This window comes from Hyalella azteca, unplaced genomic scaffold (genome assembly GCF_000764305.2).
Source record: "Hyalella azteca isolate HAZT.00-mixed unplaced genomic scaffold, Hazt_2.0.2 contig15455, whole genome shotgun sequence".
In the NCBI taxonomy this organism is placed as follows: domain Eukaryota; kingdom Metazoa; phylum Arthropoda; class Malacostraca; order Amphipoda; family Hyalellidae; genus Hyalella; species Hyalella azteca.
Genome location: NW_025945309.1, coordinates 69,727 through 94,357, shown reverse-complemented (window position 1 = coordinate 94,357; position 24,631 = coordinate 69,727). Strand labels below are relative to the sequence as shown.

The 24,631-nt window shown below is 39.2% G+C and overlaps 1 protein-coding gene across 2 annotated transcripts; it reads left to right on the top strand.

The window, feature by feature from the left end:
• Positions 1-6,121: 6,121 nt before the first annotated feature.
• On the top strand, positions 6,122-22,633 carry LOC108681039 (mucin-17). 2 transcript variants are annotated; one of them, XM_018170004.1, is made up of 4 exons: positions 6,122-6,235; positions 17,129-17,267; positions 17,918-18,445; positions 19,925-22,633. In XM_018170004.1, exons 2-4 carry the CDS (start codon positions 17,147-17,149, stop codon positions 22,288-22,290), a joined length of 3,015 nt encoding a protein of 1,004 aa, XP_018025493.1. In that variant the 5' UTR covers positions 6,122-6,235; positions 17,129-17,146; the 3' UTR covers positions 22,291-22,633. The 2 variants fall into 2 exon arrangements, with proteins under 2 accessions (XP_018025493.1, XP_018025494.1); XM_018170005.1 differs by lacking the exon at positions 17,918-18,445.
• Positions 22,634-24,631: the final 1,998 nt, after the last annotated feature.

Here is a 24,631-nt window from a genome sequence, read left to right as displayed (position 1 = left end):
TGCTTTATTAAATATTCCAACCAATGGACATTCTAAGAAACCAGATGGGTATGGAACCACCTGCTTATGTTGAAATCTGACGTCCTCTCTTATTAGAATTCCCAGTCCTCCCTTCTCTCCAGGTCTATGCGGCCATGATGTTTGGTATCCAAGGAATTTTGGCTCAGTTTTCTTTAACCAGGTTTCACACAGACATACTATGTCTGGTTTTCTGGTGTATATGTGGATTTTTAGTTCAGAAACCTTGCCCCTGAGACCATTGCAATTTAATTGAAAAATTTCTAGTTGGGACTCAAGTACACTGGGACGCTGAATCAAATTTAGATTTGAGTAGGACATTCAAATTTTCTTCTTTTTTGAGGTTCTTTTAGTCTTATTTTGTCTCTTTGGAAGAGGTTGCAGTTGTTCTGAATTGCTGGGTTCACTTATTTGTTGGTTCAATTTTGGGTTGCTATTGTTTTTCTTGCCCCCTTCCATGCAAATGTTCGAGGGGCCAGAACTGGTAGGTAAACAAACAGCTGATGGGGTTGCCTCAATTGTAGTTGGTTCCACAGCAATGGTGGACTCAGCATGAAGTTCCCCAGCAGAGCTTCTGTAACCTCATTGCCAAAGTGTTTCCTGGTCGCACTGATGGTTAGCAGTTCTTTCCCTTTTTTGTTTTCTTTTGATAAATCTGTAAGGACAATTTCTTTCAGAAACTTGCGAAGTGAGATGCTGAGTTTCTGGATTTCACTTCTGATTAAGGTTGTAAGAGTGGCTGTTGCTTCTTCCATTGAGGGCGTTTCAGCAACTGTATTGGTGGGACCATGATTTGAGGCTTGTGTTGCATGTGCCTTGGTCACTTGACTATAGGTGTTCTCTACTGATGGTATGGTGCTTGGATGGGGTAAACTGCTTTGATAGGAGCTTTGAGATTGGTGCACTTCTGCTTGAATGGTATTGATCTGGAGAAGGCTTTCCTGAGGCATTGCCAGCTGAGATGCGTGGCCATTTGGGCTGTTTTGGAGGGGTCTTCCTGAATTGAGGCTGTGCTGTACCGAGTTGGTTTGCTTTAGGGCTAAATCAAACGGCATTCCACTTCTTGTCAATGCATCTATGGCCTTGGCTTGCACATTATATCGGCAGTCTCGGTGGCTGGCAATGTGTGGCCCTCCACAGTTTGCACACTTATATGTTGTTGACTTGCACACATCTTTAGAATGATTCCCGGCACAGAGCAGACAACGTTCAGGGGCAGTGCACCCACTTGAAAGGTGTCTATGTTGCTGGCACCTGTATCATCTGAGAGGTGGTGGGTTGAAATCTCTCACTCTGTACAAAATAAAACCGAAAATGGCTTTTTCTGGTATTTGTTTGCCTTCAAAGTCCAGCTTGAGGACTAAGGAGTCTTCTTTTGATGCTCCAGAAAATTTTGGGAGTCTGAAGATCCTGATTATCTTACTAGCTTGTTTTTGCATGTTCAAAAGGTCATCGAGGTCAACATCATGCCCAACAGGGCCAATGACTCCAGAGCAGGTGTTTTCTAAATCAGATGATGGTCTATAGCATTGAACTTGCCATTGTCCGAAATTCGTGGTAGATAGTAAGGTTTTCATTGCCTCTTCTTCATTGGGATTGAATTCCACGGCTACAATGTTGATCCGCACGTCTTTGACAGAAGAATCTTGAATTATTTTGTTCAATTCTTTAGCAACCAAGACTGGGTTTAGGGAAAGTTTATTTGCATACAAAGATGTTTGCTTGATCAGTACTGTGTTTTGATTTCCAGTTGTCTGAGAGGTTAAATTTGAGGGAAAGGCTTTAAGGTGCTTATTATTTGAGAATGGTTCAACTGGTTTTGGACTGATTCCTGTTAAGGGGCTGAATGAATTCATTGAATTGTCTAGTTCTTCTTCTGATTCCATGCTCTTCTGTCGTTTGTGTCCACTCAAGTTCTGGGGTTTTGTCACCTGATGTGTTTCTGTGCCAGCTCTAGCAGAAAAGTTGTAACCATTAAGTGCATTTGAAGACTGTTCATTCATTTACATGTCATCTAGCAACAAGCTAGGTGGCGGGATCACATGAGAACTTGAGGTACCTTGTGTTGGCGTTTCTGGGATTATGTCCTCTTCATCATCATCAGGCATGTCGGCTGTCAGGATCAGATCCCAGCATGGTGCTGGTATTATGGTATCAGGTATCTTGATGCAGAGTTGCAGACGAAATTTCTTACAGAAAAACACAGAAGAAACAACAATGGTCATCCAATACTTACCGTCAACCGGGGCTACTCGGGACAGATTTGAATGATTAGTTTTAAATAACAGTTAATAACTTCTTACGATGAAACATTTTATAAACAAGTTTAGTCTCATTTTATAGCTGATTGGCAGGGCTATCGAATGACGTTGTCAAAAAAATTCCATATGCTATTCCTAAGGTGCCAGACGCCATAGTGGCAAAGCAGAGAGTTTTTTAGACTCTCCTTCAAGTTCATTTTCGAGTCCTATATGTAGACCAGTCAAGTATCCTGGATACCAGCATTATCATACTTGAGAAATTGGTTAAAATCTTGAGTAAATGAGAAAATTAAAAATGAACTGATTCTAAAAAAGCTCTGGTTTGTCAGTTGTCACTATGCAAGACGCAAAATAGAGATTGTCATTTGTCCCAAGTAGCCCCGTAAAAGCCCCCGTTGGTTGGGGCTACTCGGGACAAGATGCCAGATACTCCAATATGTGTAGTCTTGCCGCTCTAATTTTCTTAGGTCTATTTAGTGAAGGAACTCCACCCCCTGCCCCCATTTAAAGCCAGGCCATGTGTGTCAATATTGACGTACAAGGATCGCAGTGGTATCGTTGAAAAGCTCAGAATGTCAGCTTTAAGATGAGACTAAGCACGTAACTGCAGCACAACTCAAGTAGAAACTATATTCAAAGATTTCAGCAGCTAATTACTTTATATCTAATTAGTTAAAGAACTCTCCCATCTGCTTCCCTAAGTTCCCTTTAAAGAGACGTCATGAACGTAAATATTGGCGTACAGCAATGGCAGTGGTACCATTGAAAAGAGCAGAATTCCAGCTTTCAGATGAGCACAAAAACCGGAAAACGCCAAAATTGAAAATTTTAGGCGAGACGGTCCCCTTAAATAATAAAAAGGCTTAATACAGCACACAAAAATACAATAATGATTGAATCAATAATAATGACAGAACAGAGCCAGTTTTTGCTACCTGTTGATCTAATTTCTAGCTGGCTCACAAACCTCCTCGCTACTCCTACCTAGTACCTACTGCCTCTTCCAGTGACGAGAAGAGGAGGGGGGAGGGGCGAGAGAGCAAGCCGGGTTCTTGAACACTTAGCTAATATACTCGTGGTATAAACTATAAAGAAAAGTGCAATACAAAATCAAGTTAGTGAATGAATAACCGTAATAGCTTACAATATTATGTTTAAGCGCGAAAGACATAATTACGTTGATCACGATTCACAGAGCACAATCTGAAGATGCTTGCCGTATGAACGCCGCGCTTTCTCTCCAAAAAAAAAACCCGTGCAGCTGTCAGTAGTTCGGCTCCTGTCAGTAGATCTTACTAAATCACGGATAACGAACTTGTGAACATTTCACTTTAATTAACCTTCGTAAACAAATATAAAGTTTGTTTTTGCGAACCAAAAAAAATAAATTCTTTTGGATTGCTTGTCTAGTTTGCAACTATGTGTTAAACTTGCCACTGTAAATGCCGAGATGCTATAAGAGCGCCGTTCAAACTCTATGCATTTCGTTTCCTGATTATAACAAGATGTAAAATTTAGACGTCTCGGACGTCAATTTAAGAATTATGAGGCACCGTAAAACAGAGGTTTCTTGTAATCAACTTAAAAACAAAAATTGAAATCAAATACCATAAGAATAGGAGCAATTTATTTTACACGCAATTAATGTTTTTATTTTTTCAGTAGCAGAAATCATCGTGCAGAATAATGAATGAGCATCATCACAATGAACATACCCAAAAATTAAAAAAAAATTACCACCGCTTGGGACTTCAAATGAAAGTCTGAAATGCAATGGAGCGTGAAAAAATTGTATCTAACATAAATTCACACTGAGTCACTCTAAGTAGGTAACGATCGCAAGTTATGCAATAGTATTCAAAATAGTAAATAATATGCGTTTAAAAATTACTTTTTAAAGACAACACTTCTGAACACTCCAGTGTCTTGGATGTTACACATGTACAATGAATTTCTAATTTGATTTTCAAATATTGAAAAGAAAAATTATTTTTTTTATATATTTTTTTAATATATCAAAATTTTGTAAATTTTCAAATTTATTTATTCTGTCAATTGATTCATGCATTTTCTCTGACTTTGCAATTGTGCAAAATTTCAGATCAATTGGACAGGTCAAATTGTGTCATATGTAGATTATAAGATTTGTAGCAGACGAAATTATTTTTCAAATTTTTTTAATGATGAAAAATTTTTTTATTTATAAAATTATTTATTCTGTCAACTGAATCATGCAGTGTCTCCAACTTTACGCATGTGTGCCAAATTTCAGATCGATTGGACAGGTAGAAGTGTGTTAAATATCGATTATGAAATTTGTAGCAGACAGACAGACAAACAAACAAGAAGTGAAGTTAAAGAGAAGTCTTTTAAGAAAGTTACTGAGCTTATTACTATAATCTTAAACTGAACACAAACCATTTCTTCTAGTTAACGCGATCAAACGATAGGAGACTTAAATATATTATACCCTAGAATAAATGAAAAATTACCGGGCATATTACTATAGTCTTGAACTGAACACAAGCAATTTCTGCTTGTGAACACGATCAAACGATAGCAGACTTAAATATATTATACCTTAGAATATAAAATAATATGCGTTTAAAAATTACTTTTTAAAGACAACACTTCTGAACAATCCAGTGTCTTGGATGTTACACATGTACAATGAATTTCTAATTTTATTTTCAAATATTGAAAAAAAAAATTATTTTTCAAATTTTTTTAAGATATCAAAATTTTGTAAATTTTCAAAATTATTTATTCTGTCAATTGATTCATGCATTGTCTCTGACTTTATGCAATTGTGCAAAATTTCAGATCAATTGGACAGGTCAAATTGTGTCATATATGGATTATAAGATTTGTAGCAGGCGAAATTATTTTTTACTTTTTTTTAATAATGAAAAAAAAATTTTAATTTATAAAATTATTTATTCTGTAAATTGATTCATGCATTGTCTCCAACTTTACGCAAGTGTGCAAAATTTCAGATCGATTGGACAGGTAGAAGTGTGTTAAATATCGATTATAAGATTTGTAGCAGACAGACAGACAAACAAACAAGAAGTGAAGTTAAAGAGAAGTCTTGTAAAAATATAACTCAGCAGCCTACTCACTGCGGTGAGTGACAGAGAGTGCATTTTCTCGTTGACGAAAACGTGAAGTCACGGACGGACAGACAGACAGACGGACATGGCGAGCACAATAGCGCTTTTTTTCCATGTATGAAAATATGCGCTAAAAATAAACATCTGTGAAAAGCCTTTAAATGCTGCTAATTATTGCGGGTCGCACTGCCCCAGCGATGCAGGCGGTGCCAGTTTTTCTATGTAGTTCCTGCCCAGAGAGCCCCACGCCAGATGAGGATTAAGATGAAGATGAGCACTCCTTCTCGAGCAGTACGATTAGAAACGTCGCTCGGTTGGGTGGCATAGGGGCATCGCTGCAGCTACCTCTTGTTACACACTTCAGGAACAAATGATCACGAATTAAGACGAGTTTTTCTTCTTAGTCTAATCTTCTTGCCATTCATTATGTTCATAGTTCAGGTAGAAACTTTCACTCAAATTCATTAATTATTAGCCGCATTGATATTTTTATAGCTACTATATATGTTCTTCGCTTCGATACTCTGCGTAATACAAGTTAAAAAAATAATATAAATAGTTGATCAAAATTTCAGAAGAATTGCAACAAAAATGCAATTCGTGTCGAGCTATGCAATTGCAACCGTAATTTTGGCACTCAAATTAGGAAGTGAAGAGTCTCAAACAGGAGCTTCGACAAGAATATTTGATGCTAGTGTTACTGTCTTGAAATTTATTCATTTCTTACAGAGTTACTGTCTTGAAATTTATTCATTTCTTACAGAGTTACTAATATAAGCCCTAGACGTTTTCGATCGTTTTTAGGCATTCACAAAGTACGTGCTTCGTCTTCGTGTTCACCAGGTAAGATACCAATAACTTACACCGATGTACCGTAATATTATAATGTTAGCACATTAATTAGACCGTGCATTAATATTGTTTAATTTACTCAATTCATGGCCCAGGCTAAGAATTTAAAGTAGTAAATTTCTAGAGGTGACGATAGGTATTTAATGAGACCTGGCCCGTTCCTCGATAATTTGTTAGTATTTGTAGCACATTCCTGGAGGGAAGAACGATCGATCACTCCTGGTGTCCTGTTAGAGGCGTAACGTTCCTCATATTTTGAGCTTGTGGGTACAGCTGGGCATCCCTTATGAATATTCTTGGGCATGCCGTGTGGGGAATGCTGGGCAGGCTACTGGGCATTCCTTGTGAATACATTCGGACATGCTAATTTGTCATACCTCGTGGGTACAGCTGAGCATGCTCCCAAGGCATGCATTGTGGGCATTACTGGATATGCTACTAAGTATTCCTAGTAGGTACTATATACTGGGCATACCTTTATGGCATGTTGGGCATTTTCGGGCAGCTACTGGGCATGCTATATCGACGTTGCAGTTGCGCAGCCGGAAGGAGATGTTGCGACGCGTGTTTTGCTTTGTCACTCCAAGAGACTGAAAAGATGATGGTTTGTGCAGCGGCTTTCTTTCTAATTTTCTCTTCGCGGTCGCAAGTGCAGGAAGTTTGCGGTGAAAGCGACAGGGGACAACCTGCAGTGGTAGCGCAGCTTGTCAACTAGAAATAGAGAAAGAAATTTTGAACAAGCAAGCTACAGGATTTAAGAGGCCAGGAATCCAAAGCATTTTTGCAATGGCGAAGAGATACTCGTATAAACGTTTTTATATCATGGTGTGTGTGCCGCTAAATTCAAATGTAGTAAATTTATCATTTCATTACACGTTTTTACCCCATACCACAGCCACACACCTACATCCTGACTGTGACGTCTGTAACAGTCACAATCACACACATACACCAGACTTTTTATTTCATATAAATTATGTATCTTAAAATACTAGGGAAAAATAAAAATAAAACTTTCGAGGCAGACTGAAAGTGAGGCTAACAAATGCTAACGTGAAATAATATTCTCTTAACATAAGGGCAACTGAAGTTACTTAAACAAGTACCTATCAAGCTGGTTTAAGCAAAATTGAAATAAAACAAATAAAAAACTTTTAAAAACACGTTTTCTTAACGGAAAAAAAAGAAAAACATTTACTCTCACATAACATTCTATGTACATAAATTTATTGTTATGTAAGAGTTAATGTTTTTCGTTTTTGTCCGTTAAGAAAACATGATTTTTAAAAGTTTATTTTATATGTTTTGTTTCATTGTTTTTAGTTTTGTAACCACCAAAAAAACGTGGTTTTTAAAAATGATTTTTTATTTATTTATTTTCTACCTTTTAAGTTAACAATTTTAACAATTGTAAAATTTAGCGACAAAAAAAAAAAAAAAACTCGATTGCAACCGAGAATTTTTATTTTTTTTTAATTAAAAATTTTTTCTTTTAAATTATTACTTCTGATGAGCAAATCTTGAATTGTTGAGCAGCATAAGCATGCATGCCAAATTTCAAGTTTCGAGGATCTTCAGAAGGGTTCTAAATTAGGTTCGAATTTTTGATGAAAGACAGAGACGAAGCGAAACTAAGAAAAACGTGGTAAAAATGAAATCACTTAGAATAATTTCACACGCTGGCATCGCTGGATGTTAATGAACTGAAGCGCACCACATATATTTTGAATATATAATTTTAATAGTTACAAAACTCTTGTATCCTGAACAGTGTCATCAGTGTCACATGACTAGACATTTTTCACATGCACTTAATGGCACAGGAGAAAGTGTATAGTAAAGCAGGCCCTATTTTCATGAGCAACTTGTATAATAACACCCAGGGTGCCGGCGAGACGGCTGGTGGCTCTTATAAAATAAGGGCTGGTGGCTCTTATAAAATACGAGCAGGTTATTCTAATTTAACAGGCAAACACCCGATAATCAAACAGCTGGCTGTTCTTTATAAATGACAAAAAGCGTTGATCCAAACAGAAGATTGCCAGATGAGCGGCAATTAAATGAGGCTCGCGGCAATTAGAAGTTGCTGGCTGCACAATTGTCGTGTTTTTAGTCTAAAGAAAAAAGCGTCATTCCAAAATTAGTATAAAAGACTCGATGGGATATTATTGGACAATTAAAATAACATTTTGCCCAAACATATTTGAAATTGGGGTCTGATGTACTAGTGAAACGAAAATATTTATGGAATAGTACAAATATGCTTCGCCATCAAAAAGATCTGTATAAAGAAGACTTCATTTTTCCTCTGAACGGAGAAAGTAGGAACTTTCCTGAGAATATTATGGGTAGCATGTGTGTGTGTGTGTAGCAGGCGGTAATAAATACCGTGGACTTGCTACCTTGTCTTGCCGAGATAAAGAACATGTGGATGTTGTCGCGGCAGTAAAGTAATAGACGCTTTCATTTGAAGAGAAACGCGCGCCCGATGAAGTACGGAGTATGTCCAAGAAATGATCACTATACTGAGTTTACTTGTTCATTGTAAAGATGATGCACAGTAACGAAATATTTCTTGTTACTTCTTGAACTTTCATCACGCGACAATACATCAACATTGCTGGGGATAACTCATTCTGATGCTTAGATTTTTTTTGCACGTCTCGCGATCGTCTCCCATCTCCATTGTTTCTCTTCTCTTGAGGTTTATAGAATTCTTTTCTACCTTAAATCTCCTAATATAAGTTAACTTTGGAACTTCATCGTTAGAATGATACGTGTTGATTTATTAGGCACTCCTAAATATTTGGCAGGAAATTGATCAAATAATGCTAAAATCAATCAACATTTAATTTTACACGCAATTCATTTGAAAAACTTTCATAATATGACTTTCCAATATATCATCGTACGCATTGGTAATATTTTGACTGTTTGATTACATTTACAATCCAACAACATGCACTCAGAGAAATGAATGGGTCATAATATACAAATAGTGACACACTTCATTACCAACAGCCTGAACAGAGAGCAAACGTAGCCTAATTAAGTTCCTTAGCCAGAAGCCAAAATGCATCAGAATGACCCACACAAGAACAAGATAATTCATACAAAAACGCACTCATATCCCAGAGTGTTCACTTACATCACAACACGCATCTCCTTTACATCTCCATCATTTTTAGCTCACAGTAACTGCTTTGTTAACTGAATTTAGCCTCCAAGAAATAGGTGACATGAAACGAGCTTACGTCTGATCGAGAATGGATTTAGGGCATGGTGCCCTGTAAGAACAGTCATGCAGAGTCAGGCATTTGTTACGTCAGGCTTTGACTATATATATTACACATAATCATTCAATGTTTTCAGGTTGTGACGCTATATATTATACATAATCATCCAATGTTGGTGGAGAAGAGAGAGATGTGGTTGGGAAAAATTATATCACTGCAAAGATTATGCGGAATTATGGCCTGGGGTCAGAGTAAGACCGATACAAATGAGAGAAAAACGGGAATGACTTGCAAGATGGGGAAGACTAAACGGGATAACAATCCTGCAATGACTACGAAGTTGTCATTCATATAAAATTTCGGACGGGTTCATCACTAAAATAATAATTACGGGTTGTGCATCACTGTATACAGGGCGATTCACGGAATATTCCTGTTTTGCATTTCACGCTAGGCAGCCAGATATAGTAGAAAAAAGGCGGAAAGTATTTCAAATGAAATGCAAGGTCATAAAGTTTTGTGTCCCGCCTAGTAAATTGCCACGATGCATTGGACAAGTGAGCAGCGTGCGTTTGCTGTCAAGACGTACTTTTCTAATGGCCGTTGCATTATCGCTACTCAACCAGTATTCCGTAATCGGTTACGTATTCATCCTTCAGGTCAGGTTCCAGATCGCAAATCGATTGCTACGTTTGTGAACACATTTAGGGCAAGTGGAAGTGTGAATGTAAGAGGGTCTGGGAGCATGCGGACTGCCACTACACCCGAAAACAGAGAGAGTTAGAGAGGCGTTTTAAGCGTTCTCCTCACCGCGTTCAGCACGTAACGCGCTGCTATTCTGGGGATTTAGAATAGCAGTGTGGTACGAATATTTCACAAAAAACTGCAATTTCATCTCGACAAGCTGTCTGTGGCACAAAAACTCAGCGAAAACGATTTTATTGCTCACCGAAATGCATGTGAAGCGCTTCTTGAAAACTTACTTGAGAAAATATTGTGCAGAGCGCCTCATCTCCTTGAAGATGACCTTCTCTAGCCTGCCCAATCCTCCGATTTGGCTTTGCATGATATTTTTATGTGGTTATCTTAAATCAGTTATTTACAATGACCGTCCAAAGACCCTACTTCATTCAAAGAGCAACATACGTCAAGCCATCCCCAATATAGCCTCAATATGCTTCAGCGAGTTTAATGGAACTTCAAAAATCGAGCAAATGAATGCATCGACAATGGAGCCGTCATTTGTCCGATGTTTTCTTCAAAACTCAGTGATACAGAAATTCAGGTAATGTTTTTTCAATAAAGTTTTGATATTGTAATGATATCGTTAGTAGTTCTTTTTTAATGAGCTTTCAATTGAGGAAGTTTTGGTGAGTCACCCTATACGTGGTTACAATACAAATTAACAGAAAAAGACCTAGAGAATAGCGCTGGTATGCCTCCATGGGCAGCTGCTGAGAATTTTCATCCAAAATATCAACTAAAAATATATTATTAAAATAAAAAAATTTCCAAATGAAAACTAAACTTATATTTTAACCAGAAGAATAAATTGTAAAAGATACATAATATATTTGTGCGTGTTGAAAATTAAGATGTGTCTGGCTTGTCACCAAACAAAGAAATTGCGAAATTTCACAGTAAGCTTGGTATAGAACCTCAAACTCACTGTTATTCGAAATGAGGTACTCAAAAATTTTTTTTCATACAATATCAGGGCGATCAGATGTATTCAATATCTTCAGTTGAAATAACCCAAAAAAAAAAAAAAATTAAGGCGATGCACGAGTCTACCAAATGACATATTCACATATCTTACATTGACTCATAATCAGCGTTCAAATTTGCCAATACTCAGCGCTCACATTGACACACAATCAGTGCTCACATTGACACATTATCAGTGCTCATATCGACATATAATCAGTGCTCACATTGACACACAATCAGTGCTCACGTTGACACATAATCAGTGCTCACATTGACGCACAATCAGTGATCACATTGACACATTATCAGTGCTCACATTGACTCACAATCAGTGTTCACATAGAAACACAATCAGTGCTCACATTGACACATAATCAGTGCTTACATTGACACATTATCGATGCTCTTATTGACACACAATCAGATCTCACATTGACGCATAATCGCGAAAAAGCCAATTGAAGCTCTGCGTGACATCAGAAAAAGGCCCCTCCAGGAAGGCTGTGCAAGTTAACGAAGTTGTATGCCAAAACTAACGAGAAGTTTTAATAAAAACCAACAATAAATTAAATGATTTTATATAACCTGATCTAGGAATGTTTATCGTAAGCATATTGTATGGAATGAATAGAAAGGATGAGAAGCCTGGTGCGGGATAAATGTTGGTGAAATTATAGACTTGGCGCGCAAGCCTTCCATGTAGTCAGTTAGTAAAACAAGATGAGGTAAGCCTTGCTGATGAAAAGATTATAAAATGAGCTGGGTGTTAATGGACGGAGTTCTTCATGTCAATGATTGATTGTTTGTCTCAGAGGTCAGGAATTGAATTATAGGCTCGAATATGTCCAGATTGTAAATTTAAAAAATCTATTCCGGAGTTAATGAAAAAAAATTATATCCGTACTCACTGCAGTGAGTGACAGAGAGCGCATTTTTCTCGCCTGCCCGTGACGTGAAGTCACTGACGGACGGACGGACATGACGAGCACAATAGCGCCTTTTTTCCATAAATGAGAAAATGCGCTAAAATGGCTCGACCTAGCAGAAAGCGCTGGCTATATCAGCTGATATCGAGGATCCTATTACACACAAAATAATGTGTTAATCAATATACTCGTACTGGCTTGGGGCTACACTTCACCTCAAATAGAATCCAGAACTCCTTATCTCAGCAGAAGCTTGACAAAAATATGTGCACTGTTTTCCTGAAATTATCTTAAGTTAATTTAGTTACGTCCGATAAAATAATAACAATGATTTTTTTCAGCGAAACCAGATCTGCTTTCTTATATAAGAGAGACTTGCAGAGCAGAGTATCGACGTAAAGAAAACTATAGCAAGATTACAAACAAACTTTCAATAGAGTATGTGGAACAGGTGAATCCGCTTTGGATAAGGAACTTGGTGAGAAAGTTTGAGCTTTCGATGCAACTAGTTTGATTTTTCAGAGAAAAAGCGCTGAATTTTACGCAGACAATGAATTGTTTTCTCATAAAAATCTCTCCCTCTATCTGCAAATTAAGGCGTACAAAAAATTCGGAGTATATAATGGGCGCTGCATAACGAACTTGAAGTTGTCGGTGACCTCCCAGTGAAAGTACAACATATGAGTCCTTTCTTTAGTAATTTTTTATTCGTTTTGCGAATGAAAAATGCATTTTCGATGGCTATCTGACAGGAACATGGCTATCTGACAGTACCTCTACGTCTATCCATCACTAATAAATCGTCATAAGGAAAGAACGCTTGTCCCAAGTTTGACCAAACTTTATATTTAAAATTCGCAATCGATTGTTCAAGTTGAGTTAATAATAATAATGGTGCTTTCAAAAATCTTCAATATGCTGCAATAATAAATCTAAATTGCTTGAATGAAATCAGGCTAATTATAAGCTAAGGAGATGAGCACATGAGAAGCGACTTTTCATACTAATGGCGTTCTACATTGCCTAGAGGGAGGTTACCTGTAGCATGAACTACTTCAGAGGAGGTAAAGCTTACGGCGTACGAGATAATGCCTTCCTTCTTGGTAATTTGTTAGCACTACATCAATGTTGACATAGATCTAGTAAAACAAATGGCTAAGTCAATAGCAGCTCGCATATGAAAGTTTCTATAGGCTTATAGCAGTGAACTCATGTCTGCATGGTGTTCGCCGCAGGAAAGTTGCATTGTACGATTAGCGCCGCTCATCAGAGGATGACCAGAGTTCCCTCGTATACCCATCCTGATGATAGTAAAAAAGTGGTTCATCAAGCTCTCCTCCTCAAAGATTACTTTCGAACTTTCTCGATACAGAACCTTCTCCGTCGGAGAACCCGTTCTCGTCTCGAGCAAAAATAAAGAACAACTCATCAATTTCTTCAAGACTGTCGATCTAAGCACCGACCTTGCCTGTCTGCTGATTGAATACCGGTGCGCACTGTTCAGAAAACTGAAAGTAGACCAGTTTCAACGGCACGTTTTTCTATAAAGTAAGAAAATGAAGATGGCTCTCATCTCATCTTGTTTGACGACGCGCTTGACGTTGTTTTTCATTTGTTAAAAACTAATTACGATGCAGCCTTTCCACCCGGATCTCGATCCAGTTCGGTGCAGATGGTCAAATTATACAAAGCTGTTTACAAAGATTAGCCAAAATTCAATCTTATTTATCACAATGCCATCATTTCGCAATGTAATTACTTTCAGTAAAATCTTGAAAATATTCTTGTTTGTGACTGATATACGTAGTTCGAATTCAGTAAGGGGAAAACTTGAAAGTAAAAGTCGAAGATATGTGTGATAGATTTTTCGGATCTTTTTAAGAATACGCACCCCAGACGTTACTAGGGTGCGTATTCTTAACAAGAACTTTACTGAGCTGCGTTCTCTTAACAAGTTCATACCGGGGTGCTTAAGCCTAACATGATCCGATTTTTCACCTTGAATTCGTGTTTGTGCTCTGTTTCATGATAAAAATCCGAATTTGCCGAAAATTTGGGCTCCAACACAGAAATTAGTGGATTTTTATGACACTGTAATCACTATAGAGAGTTGGGCTAACGTTTCGACATTGTAAGTGGTCATTACGGATTGCTTGCGGCACTCCCTTTCACTGTCTGATCGCAGGCAGCGCGTTTGCAGGGATAGTGAATGAGGCCTATAGGCCAGTGAATGAGCCCTAGGCTAGTGCACTCGGGCTAGGCTAGTGTATGAGGCCCAGGATAGTGCATGCGGTCAAGCTTGAGCACGTGACTCAGGCTAGTGAAGGCGGCCAGACTATATAGTGAACGCGGCCTAGGCTAGTGCACGGGCCCGAGCTAGGAGACGCGGCCCAGGCTGGGCCCGAACAAGGGGACGCGGCCTAGGCTAGTGCACGGGCCCGAGCTAGGAGACGCGGCCCAGGCTAGTACACGGGCCCGAGCTAGGGGACGCGACCCAGGCTAGTGCACGGGCCCGAGCTAGGGGACGCGGCCCAGGCTAGTACACGAGCCCGAGCTAGGGGACGCGGCCTAGGCTAGTGCACGGGCCCATGCTAGTGCACGCGGCAAAGGATAGTGCACGCGGCCAGACTATATATAGTTTCGTACTGGAAGTGTGGTCGCGTCTGCAGCGTTTTTTAACCACGAGCATCCTGGTATTTAGCTTATCGCGAAAGTTCGATGACCCATATAATTGCCGGTCTGCAAACTCTGAATTTCTTACACTCCGAATCTTAAAAATAGCGAAGATTTTTAATTGTTATATTTATGAAGAAAGCTTAACATTATTGCTGTTATTATTAAATTGGTTCATAATATCAGTGAAATAAAAAACCGTGTTTGAAATGAACCAAAAACGAAGATTTCGGTTAGATAGAACCGAAAGCTTTCATTTACAGGTCCCAAAAGGAAAACGAAGGTTTCGCTTTTGAGGAGGAACAGAAATTGGTATGAGAATTTCTTCTGAATTTATGTTGTAAATATGAGATATGGCCGTAAATTCCAGGATAAATTACAAGTACTTCATTGAAAATGCACACAAACGTGTGATTGAATCTAGTTCCTTGTTCTTTTTTTCTTCTCTTTCTCTTGGTGATTTTCAATTGGCTTTGAGTAAATAGTATGACAGAACAAGGCCCGTAGAAAGACTATCAATACATTTCACAACTCGGTTCGGGCACCGAGTCAGGTAGGCATCTTGTGAAATTAGTTGAAAAACAAGAGGTTGTACGTGGGAAGACACGTGTGTGTCTACTTCGGTAGAACAGCTTTTACAAGAGAGAACAAAGAACCTGCACAACAAATACCGGCTACTGATATAAAAAGGGTTATTTTTGGCACCTGAATGAATTTACCGCAAGTTTTTTTATAATTAAACCGGTTAATTTTATCTAGTTCATTAAAACCGGTTGATTTTATTTAGTTCATTATAAAGAGTATAAATTATCTAGCTCGACCGGGCTGATCTGCCACGTGCTGCAGGGACCGTCTGAGCACGTGACTTCTTTAGGCAAGTGTTGCCCCAAATCCAATTACAATTTTGAATTAGGTTTGTTCATTTTAAATAATTTATGAAATCAAAAAAGCTTGAGAAAGAAGATATTTGTAGCTATAATCAACGAGGATCCTTCAGTGCTGCAAAATATATGAAATTGTATAAACAATGCTATAGAACGCCTCAAGTTAGTAATCTCAGCAATGCTATAGAGTGTCACAGGTTAGTAATCTCAGCAATGCTATAGAGTCGCCGGTTAGTTAACTGAGCAGGGATGACACGTTGTAGTAGGGAATCACTTCCATGTACTGGCCACGATTTAATGTCTACTGTACCTTGCGATGTCAAGTTAATCTGACCAACCAGCAGGACTGAAGGTAGTCATGGCTAACGTTATCCAATATTCAGTCGTATTCATGAATGAAATCCTACGTAACCAAATTGATATTGCGAGGCAGCAGCAGTCTGCATTTATTGTAAGGAAGAAAAATTACTTTTAATAATCACGTTTGCTCTTTGTACTATTCAATCACAGAGGAGATACGCGATTTCTTGCTAAACCTAAATACAGCTAACTTGGAAAAGAAAACACACCATGAATGAATACAAACAACACAACAGACACTTCAGCAATTGCAAGAAATACTCAATTTTAATCACAGGTGTCGATTTGACGATTCGTGCGTGGTTCGGACATTTTTCCCCAGCTAATACAAAGACACATAGGCACATATGCGGTTCTCCCTCGTTGTCAAATTTATCCACAATTTTTCCGCTCTTCTAATAATCGAGATCACTACTGACAATGAACCAGCAACGTTGTGGATGATGGGGCTTCAAACAGGACCAGCGCCGTGGCCAAGTATGTCCAATAATCTCTATCTTAATACACAAGAAGTGCTGTCTCAGCTGCCTAAACAATCTTCATTCAGGACGCTGGATTCATGTAAAAACGATCCACATCAACATCATCGTAGGACACTTCAGCCTCAAAGTCCTCATTTCGGTTTTGTGGTACAGCAAAATTTATACGATTTATTAATTCACCGGCATATCGTTGTCACTATTCTGAGCCTTAATTGATGGTACAGATGTCCAGGACAACGTGACGAAGGAAACAATGAAAATTTACGTAACTGCTGGTTACGTCCTCCTTTGTTTCTCTTTCAGTGCCATATGATCTCTCTCTGCTGATCTGCGATCGTCTTTCTCCTCTTTCACATTATAAATGTCATGAGCCTTATCTCGACATAGGTGCAGAACACCATAAAAATTAAAATGCATGTTTTCGAAAACTAAATAATTATGAATAAACAGTTTGCTATGAACGTATCTTGCTAATTTCACATGAACAGGAAATTTTAATAACCAGAATTTGACAATTTTTCTAAATAAATTTGCCAAAAATAATTTGATATTTATGCGTCAAACTTACAAAGAAAAACACTACAACACATCGAGGCTGGTCTGCGTGTTGCAGGTGTTCCCCGCACGTAAGATGTCACCCGAGCAACACTCGCGGGGCTGGGGGATGAGGGTAGCCCTCTTGCTGGTCCTAGTCACCCTCAACGTGAACGCGCGGCCCCCCAGCGCCCGTATCCTGCCCAGGATCCCACTCGGTGAGTCGTAGTTTTGTACATGTGAATATTCTGCTTTATTATTACACTTGGGAGACGGAAAATTCACTCTTTTTTACGCTAATCAATCTTCGGAAGATATATTCTAAATAATCATTGTTTATTTGATTATTTCACGTACTGGTCATATTGTAAATTTCGTACCATCTTTTTAGTCAGGAATCACTAATTTCTTTACTTTTTACAGTCGATTTTCTCCCGCACTCGTTTTTTCAAATGGAAGTTGGATGTTCATTGTAAATGTTCATTGCGGATGTTCATGTTCATTACTAATTCATCCTCGACACCTTCTCGAGAAGTAAAGACGCATCGCTATTGTACGCCAATGTTTATACATTATTATTTCCTACACACTACGAAGGGAATGAATACAAACAACACAGACACTTCAGCAATTGCAATAAATGCTCAATTTAAATCACAGATGTCAATTTGCAAAATAGTCTGGAAGCGCTTGGGTCGCAGCATGATAACCTAGAACGAAGCTTGCAACACATCGAACGCTTATACCTTAATTGTGTCCAGTTAATTTCAGTAGTTTGATACTAACTTGCTTGAAATTAACGCTTTAACTACACCTGACATGGTAACGTTTTTCTTTAATATCCAATTTGCTGGCAACTTAATTACAGATGCAGAAGGAGGCTGGACTTCTTACGAAGGATCAGCCGATAGCATCCCTGGCTGGACTGTCATCGGTGCTCCAGATCCTACCGAGCTCGCAGGAAAGTTGCTACGCAAACTGGCTCGTTCAGACTCTTCTAAACCAGACATGGCATCCAGCATTCAAGATAGCGAAGACATGATATCTTCGAAAACAACAACCAAGTCATCACAAGACGATCTCCTGAATCTGAAGAAAGTCCATCTTTCTAAAATTTTCGAGCGTCTACCAGAAACAGAAACTTTGTCTTCCGGCTTCACTTACGGCGTCGCTGACGACACTGAGCTTTACCACGCTGCTCAGATGGACGGGTATATGAAAGAGCTCACTAACATGCTTAAGGATCTGACCTCAGTGCCTCAAGATTCTCCTGTAACTACAGGAATTTTGGTGCCAGACTTGCCTTCTGCAGCCGAGAACTTAACGATATATGTCCACGCAACGACACCGCCCCCGGGGGATGACCCCACCGAGGCTCCCTCCACTGAAGGCGAGGGTAATGGGCCAATGGCTATGCTTCTTACTTATGTAATCTGGTCCAGCGCTGCATGATATATTTGTCTGTGTCTCATTTTCCAAATTCTGACAAATCTTTTTCAGTTGAAGAAGATTTTTACTGATTTTTTTTATTAAAGACTGCTCTTCCCCGGAATCTTGCTCTTTGCATGCCAGAAACAGGACTCAGCTTCGTATTTTGCATGCCAGACGCTTAAAACAGTTTAAATAATACATTAATGTGTACGGAGCTGATCGTACCACCCTTAAGCGATGGATTGACGCATTGGCTCATGCATGCCATAAAGCGGGCTACCCTCAGCAGGTGGCTCAGCTAGGGAGACATGGCGGCTACCCTTGACAGGCGGGCTATTATGGCGGGCTATTATACGCAGGCGGCTACAAGAGATAAATTTTGATAATATTTGGGCGAGCTCGAGCGAACAATTAAAATCCAAAACTCTTTTGTCCTCTAATATGAGGTCGTCACCAAACGACCTCAAATTTCGAATATCATACAAGATTTTGTCAGATAGGTCTGATGACGCTGGCTAAAATAACAAAAATGAAGATCCGTTGTCTATTCTTGAAAGCAAAAGTGACGCATGGGCAGAAATGCAGCGTGCCTGCATGCCGCAAGGTAGCAGTTGGTGTTTTAATATTTTAAACCAGTTGTTTTTTGTTTGTGCATGGGCGAGACTGAAGTTGAGTCTTAAGCTAATACCATTTACAACTCGTATAAGGTAACGGGCTGCCGGTGTGTAGGACACAAAACTGCAGGTGTTTTAACGCTTTTCACTTACTCTATTTTTTTACTGATCTCATCAGTTGTGCAATTTTGACCAACTGTACTGGCCAGTTTGGGGGGTAGAAGTTATTTAAAGTCTTCGAACGCTGTCCACACTACGTCCGTATAAAATATTTATTGGAGAGCACCCTCGGTTCCATAAGGTATACAAGTATTTAGTTATAAATCAATGAGTTGAAATCATTACCGATCATGAGCAGAATTAGATCGAACTTTCTTGTCTATAAAGTTTCGATAGCTATGTAAAAAGATCATATGCTCATAGCTAATAAACATGATAATATGCTGTTTACATGTGCAGCTAATATTTCACGGTGAGTTTTATAAATGTGGCATTAATGAGATCCGTTAGCATTTCTTCTTGTCACTGCTGTTCTGCTGGTGCATTGCTAAGAGAATATCTGTAGCATGGTGGTCATTTACAATAATACTTATATCAAATTTTCATTATATTTCACCCATTATATTATCATATCATTTCGATAATAATGGTGGAAGGGTCATTAGAATTTTTTTCTGATTGCAGTGTTTGTCAAAGTTCATTTTGAAGTAAGTCTATTGTTCAACATGAATAATGCGAGGAAAAATGATGTCAATTACCTGATTCATTTTGTCAATTACCTTTATTAACAATACTGTTTCACCTAGCAATAATTTCTCATAATGTTTCAGACTTGTGGTTTGGATCGTCTGGGGGATCTTCGTTGGGTATCACAGATGCTGCTCAATTCACCACAGCACAGCAGCAGACGACAACAACGCTCAGCCCTACGCTACCAACACAAAGAACAAATAATATAACACCAACTGAAAATAATAACAGCACAACAGAGTCAATGTCAACACAAAACCCAGTGCGAACCAATGAACTAAACACCATCGTGAACAACGGCAACACCACGACGACAACATCAACAGAAAACCCAGTACGAACTAATGACTCTACCGCTACCGATGACAATGAGGAAGTTTTAGCTCCATACATTGCTTTCAATATCTGGTCATACGACAATGGCGAACTGAAACTGTCAGCAGTGAAGAAGGTTCTAGCTTCAGAAGTCCTCGGAATGGAGTTCTACTCGAAAATAACTGAAAACCCGAATAATACGACCTTTCTACTCTCGGACTCGCTCGTCTTCAGCGGTCAGGGACCTCAAACTTCTACTGCTCTTCCCATTACTACTGAAATTGACAACGAATCTCCAACTCCATCGGTTCAGAACAGTACGACCTTTATGGATGCGCTAGCGGCATCAGTTGGGGAGCTTGGACTATCATCAGCGGACCGAGAACTCCTGGAGCATTTGCTCAACTCAGCCAACACCATCCCGCAAACATTTCAGGCTCCTATAAATAATCTTTTCGATTTTGTTTCCTACATCGTAGATGGGTCGCCTGCAACCGATGTTTCAACCCAATTTAATTCTGAAATGACATCACCGGACCTTACGGCTGCTCGACCAGTTATTTCCACTGAAGAACTTGCGATTATGCCACCCAAAGTTGAAAACCTAACAACAATCGTCGAAAAAGTCGTCTCAACTGAAAGTAGTCCTGTCGAAACATTATCAAACGTAGTTATCTCTCCCGAGGGTGTGCAAATCTTCAACGAAACCCAAGGTCTTCCTGAAGAAGCAGCTGTAGCACAATTTATCTCTCATCTCGACGAGAAGCCGCTGATTTTAAACATCAATCAGTCAAATTTGACACAAGTCATGAAAATTTCTCTCTTGAGTGATGACGGAGTTCCTATCGATTCTTCTCTCTTGCAAAATGCCAATTTGATATCTATTATCAGCAACAAACCAACGATTGTCAATAACAACATTTACCAAATCCTGCAGTCAGAATCACAACAGACGATTCCAATCCTTCGTGACAGCTCGTCAACTTCACGGCCTGTGATAAATACATCAACCATCTTCATCCAAGCAACAACAAATGACCCAATCGCTCCAACAACACCTCTTCCACCGACATCTCCGACGTCTCAGGATAAGAAAAAAGTCCCATCATTGACGCCTGAAGAGCAGCTGTTCTTGGAATTGGAGAAAATCACTTCTTTCAACAAAATTTTAAACGGTGGCCTTGACATTAACACCTTAAGCGATCTCAGTGCTCTCGAAACTCTAGCGCTGAAGGGCATTTTAGATTCAAAACCTGAGCTTCTAAACGTGGCTAAAAAAAGCAGCTCGATTTCATCAAAAGTGCCTGTTGTCGTGGATGGTCAAGAAGCGGACGAAGAATGGAACGATCTTCCAGACCCTGCGTCAAATGTCCATACCCTGCAGCTTGACGTGCTGCCTCTAGACGTCAATGGCGATTCTACAGTAAGTCAGCGTCCGTTTGAGAAGAATGCTGATTTGATGGTTCTAGAAAGCTTACTAAGGGAAAGAAAGTTACCAAAAATGGTGGAAAGAGAAATTTTGAAAGATATTACTGAAGGAAAAACTATTTCCGATGCAATTCTACAGAATATCGATAAATACTGGAAGGAGATCTCAGAGCATCTGAAAGAAGCTTCACCTCTAGACGATGACCTGAGTCCTCTGGCAGTGATAGAAGATTTAGAAAAGAAACTAACTAAAGAAAACGGAACCAAGGTTTCGCCGAACGAAACAACGACATCTCATACTTTTGTGACTAGGGTAAACGTGGCAAGTCCTCTGGCTGATTCCAAGCTACCAGCAAAGTCTGAGAACCTCCAGAACTGTTTCCAGGACCGCGTTTGTACCTTCGCGTTCTCGATCGCTTTAGCTGCTGGAACTACCGGAGCCCTCTCAGTACCATTCCTCACCCCGGTCCTTGGAAGGAGCTTACATTCCTCCGTTTCCCTGACAGCATCCGAGGTCCCCAACGAGCTCATGTCTGTCGAAGAAGCTCGTCAAATTATTGCCGCTGTCACAAAATATTCTCAAAGGAACGGTAAAACTTTGCGCGGTGACCATGTCAACCTGAGGAGGTACATGAGTCCATTTGTTAGTTATCTTGGTCATAAAATGTTCCCCGCGATGTTTGGGGGCATCCCTGACAAATAAATTGAAAATATAGTCATGTTGACTATTATATTTATACTTAACTGACTTTTATTCTAGTATATACATTGAAATATTGGTGTACCATCATCAGTAATATCTCGATAAATTTGCTCAAAATTTGGTGTTGGCTCTATAATAAATGAGCATGGTCATTTGTTCGTATGATGGTGTTCAATTATTTATTTCATTTTTAATTCTTATTACAATACTAATATACAATTTTAATATTTTCTGTGTGGTTATTCAACATTGATATGTTTTTTATCTTCATGCAGATTTTATCTTCTGTTACTAGATGTGTAAGATGTTGCCTCTGGATAACAATGTGATTTGGATAACATTATTTGTTTGTTTTCTTCCCATTTTTGCGCATCGTCCAAGAATTATTGCAAATAAAAATTTTAATTATTTAGATGAAATGTTCATACCGGATAAACAGCGTAAATTTTATAGAAGTCTCTGCGAATACGTGAAAGTCTTGCATTCTGCTGCGAGGAACCACAAAAAACACGTCAGCTCCGATTGCATAGCAATTGTGTGAAGGGTTGTGACTAAATAGTGAGGTGGCAGTCAGTAAAAGGTTTGGTGCTGGTTAACTTAATAACTCAAGCTACAACATGTATCAATTTTAATTTATGCATAGAAAAATTGAAACAAAAATTACCAATCAACGCATACTATTTGCACTTGAGTGGTTGAAGCTGGTTTCAAATCTACTGCAAAACAACAGTTTTACAAATGTGTTGTGAGTTATATTACCACTTGACGACACTTGGGTATTGTCGTATTGACCGGTGGCGAAAACATGCCGCCACTTGGGCATTCACAGTTGACTATTACTTGACGTCACTTGGTATTGACAGTTGACTTCCATTTGACGTCGCTTGGCTATTGACAGTTGACTTCCATTTGACGTCGTTTGGGTATTAATATAGCTGTTTCAGCTTCTATTAGACCGTAGGCCTGTCGCCGATTCTTAACGTTGCAGAGCATTCACAGCATATTGCGGGCTTGAACTCGCAACTCACTGCTTCAAATTTTCTTTGCTTAACCGCTCGGCCTCCTTGCCGATTCTGACCAGAAACTGGCGCACAGAGCTGGGATCGAACCCACACCTCTCTGCTCCAATTGTGGTACTCTGAACTTCAACCACTGAGCCACCCTATTGACAGTTGACATCCATATGACGTCTCATGGGTATTGACAGTTGACTTCCATTTGACGTCTCTTGGGTATTGACAGTTGACTTCCATTAGACGTCTCTTGGGTATTGACAGTTGACTTCCATTTGACGTCTCTTGGGTATTGACAGTTGACTTCCATTAGACGTCTCTTGGGTGACAGTTGACTTCCATTTGACGTCGCTTGGGTATTGACAGTTGACTTCCATTAGACGTCTCTTGGGTATTGACAGTTGACTTCCATTTGACGTCGATTGGGCATTCACAGTTTTCGGTTGCATGATGCAACTTGGGCTATAATTGGCTGGTCATTCAGATCTCCGCCGTAAAAAAATGCAATACTTGTAATGATTACTAGATGATGCACATGGCAATGAATTTACATCACAACTTTACCTTACTAAAAGGGATGGCACTTTGCAACTCATGCCCCCAAGTATTATGAACAACCGAAAGTTGAATTTTTTTTCGTCGAAATTGGTCTGCAATTATGTACCTCAGCCAGGTACAGTTTATCTTACACACCAATATTTTCCGACAGTCATTTGTGCAGGCAACTTGATGTACAAATTACCAAGGGACAAGTGGCTCTCATTTGCAAAGTAACTGGCAGATTGGTCCAGTGGTTACAGTTCAGAGTAACAGAATTGAAGCAGAGAGATGCGGGCTCTATCCCAGCTCTGTGTGCCAGTTTCTGGTCAGAATAGACGAGGAGGCCGGGCGGTTAAGCACCGCAAAAGTTGAGCAGCGAGTTGCGTGTTCGAGACCGCAACAAGCTGTGAATGTTCTGCGATGTTAACAATCGGCGATGGGCCTACGACCTAATATACGCTGGAACAGCAATTATTTATTATTATGGCTTAGCTACCAGCAGCCACAACCACCAATTTCACAAGCATATTTTTAACATAACATTTGAGGTTGAGTTAATTGTTGGGCTAAATTATAAGTTTAATTGATTTCAAATCAATTAATTGTACGAGCGTAGTTCAGCCTCCGGTGACATTCGTGATTAATTGGAAGTAATGGGCCTAATGGCCTATGTAATCTATGGTTAAGGCAAAATAGGCGTACCATATTTGGAAATAGTACTTCATTATCTTCTATTTTTTAATGATATTTAATCGAAAAAGAAAATGTAAATGATTCATTTTCAGCCT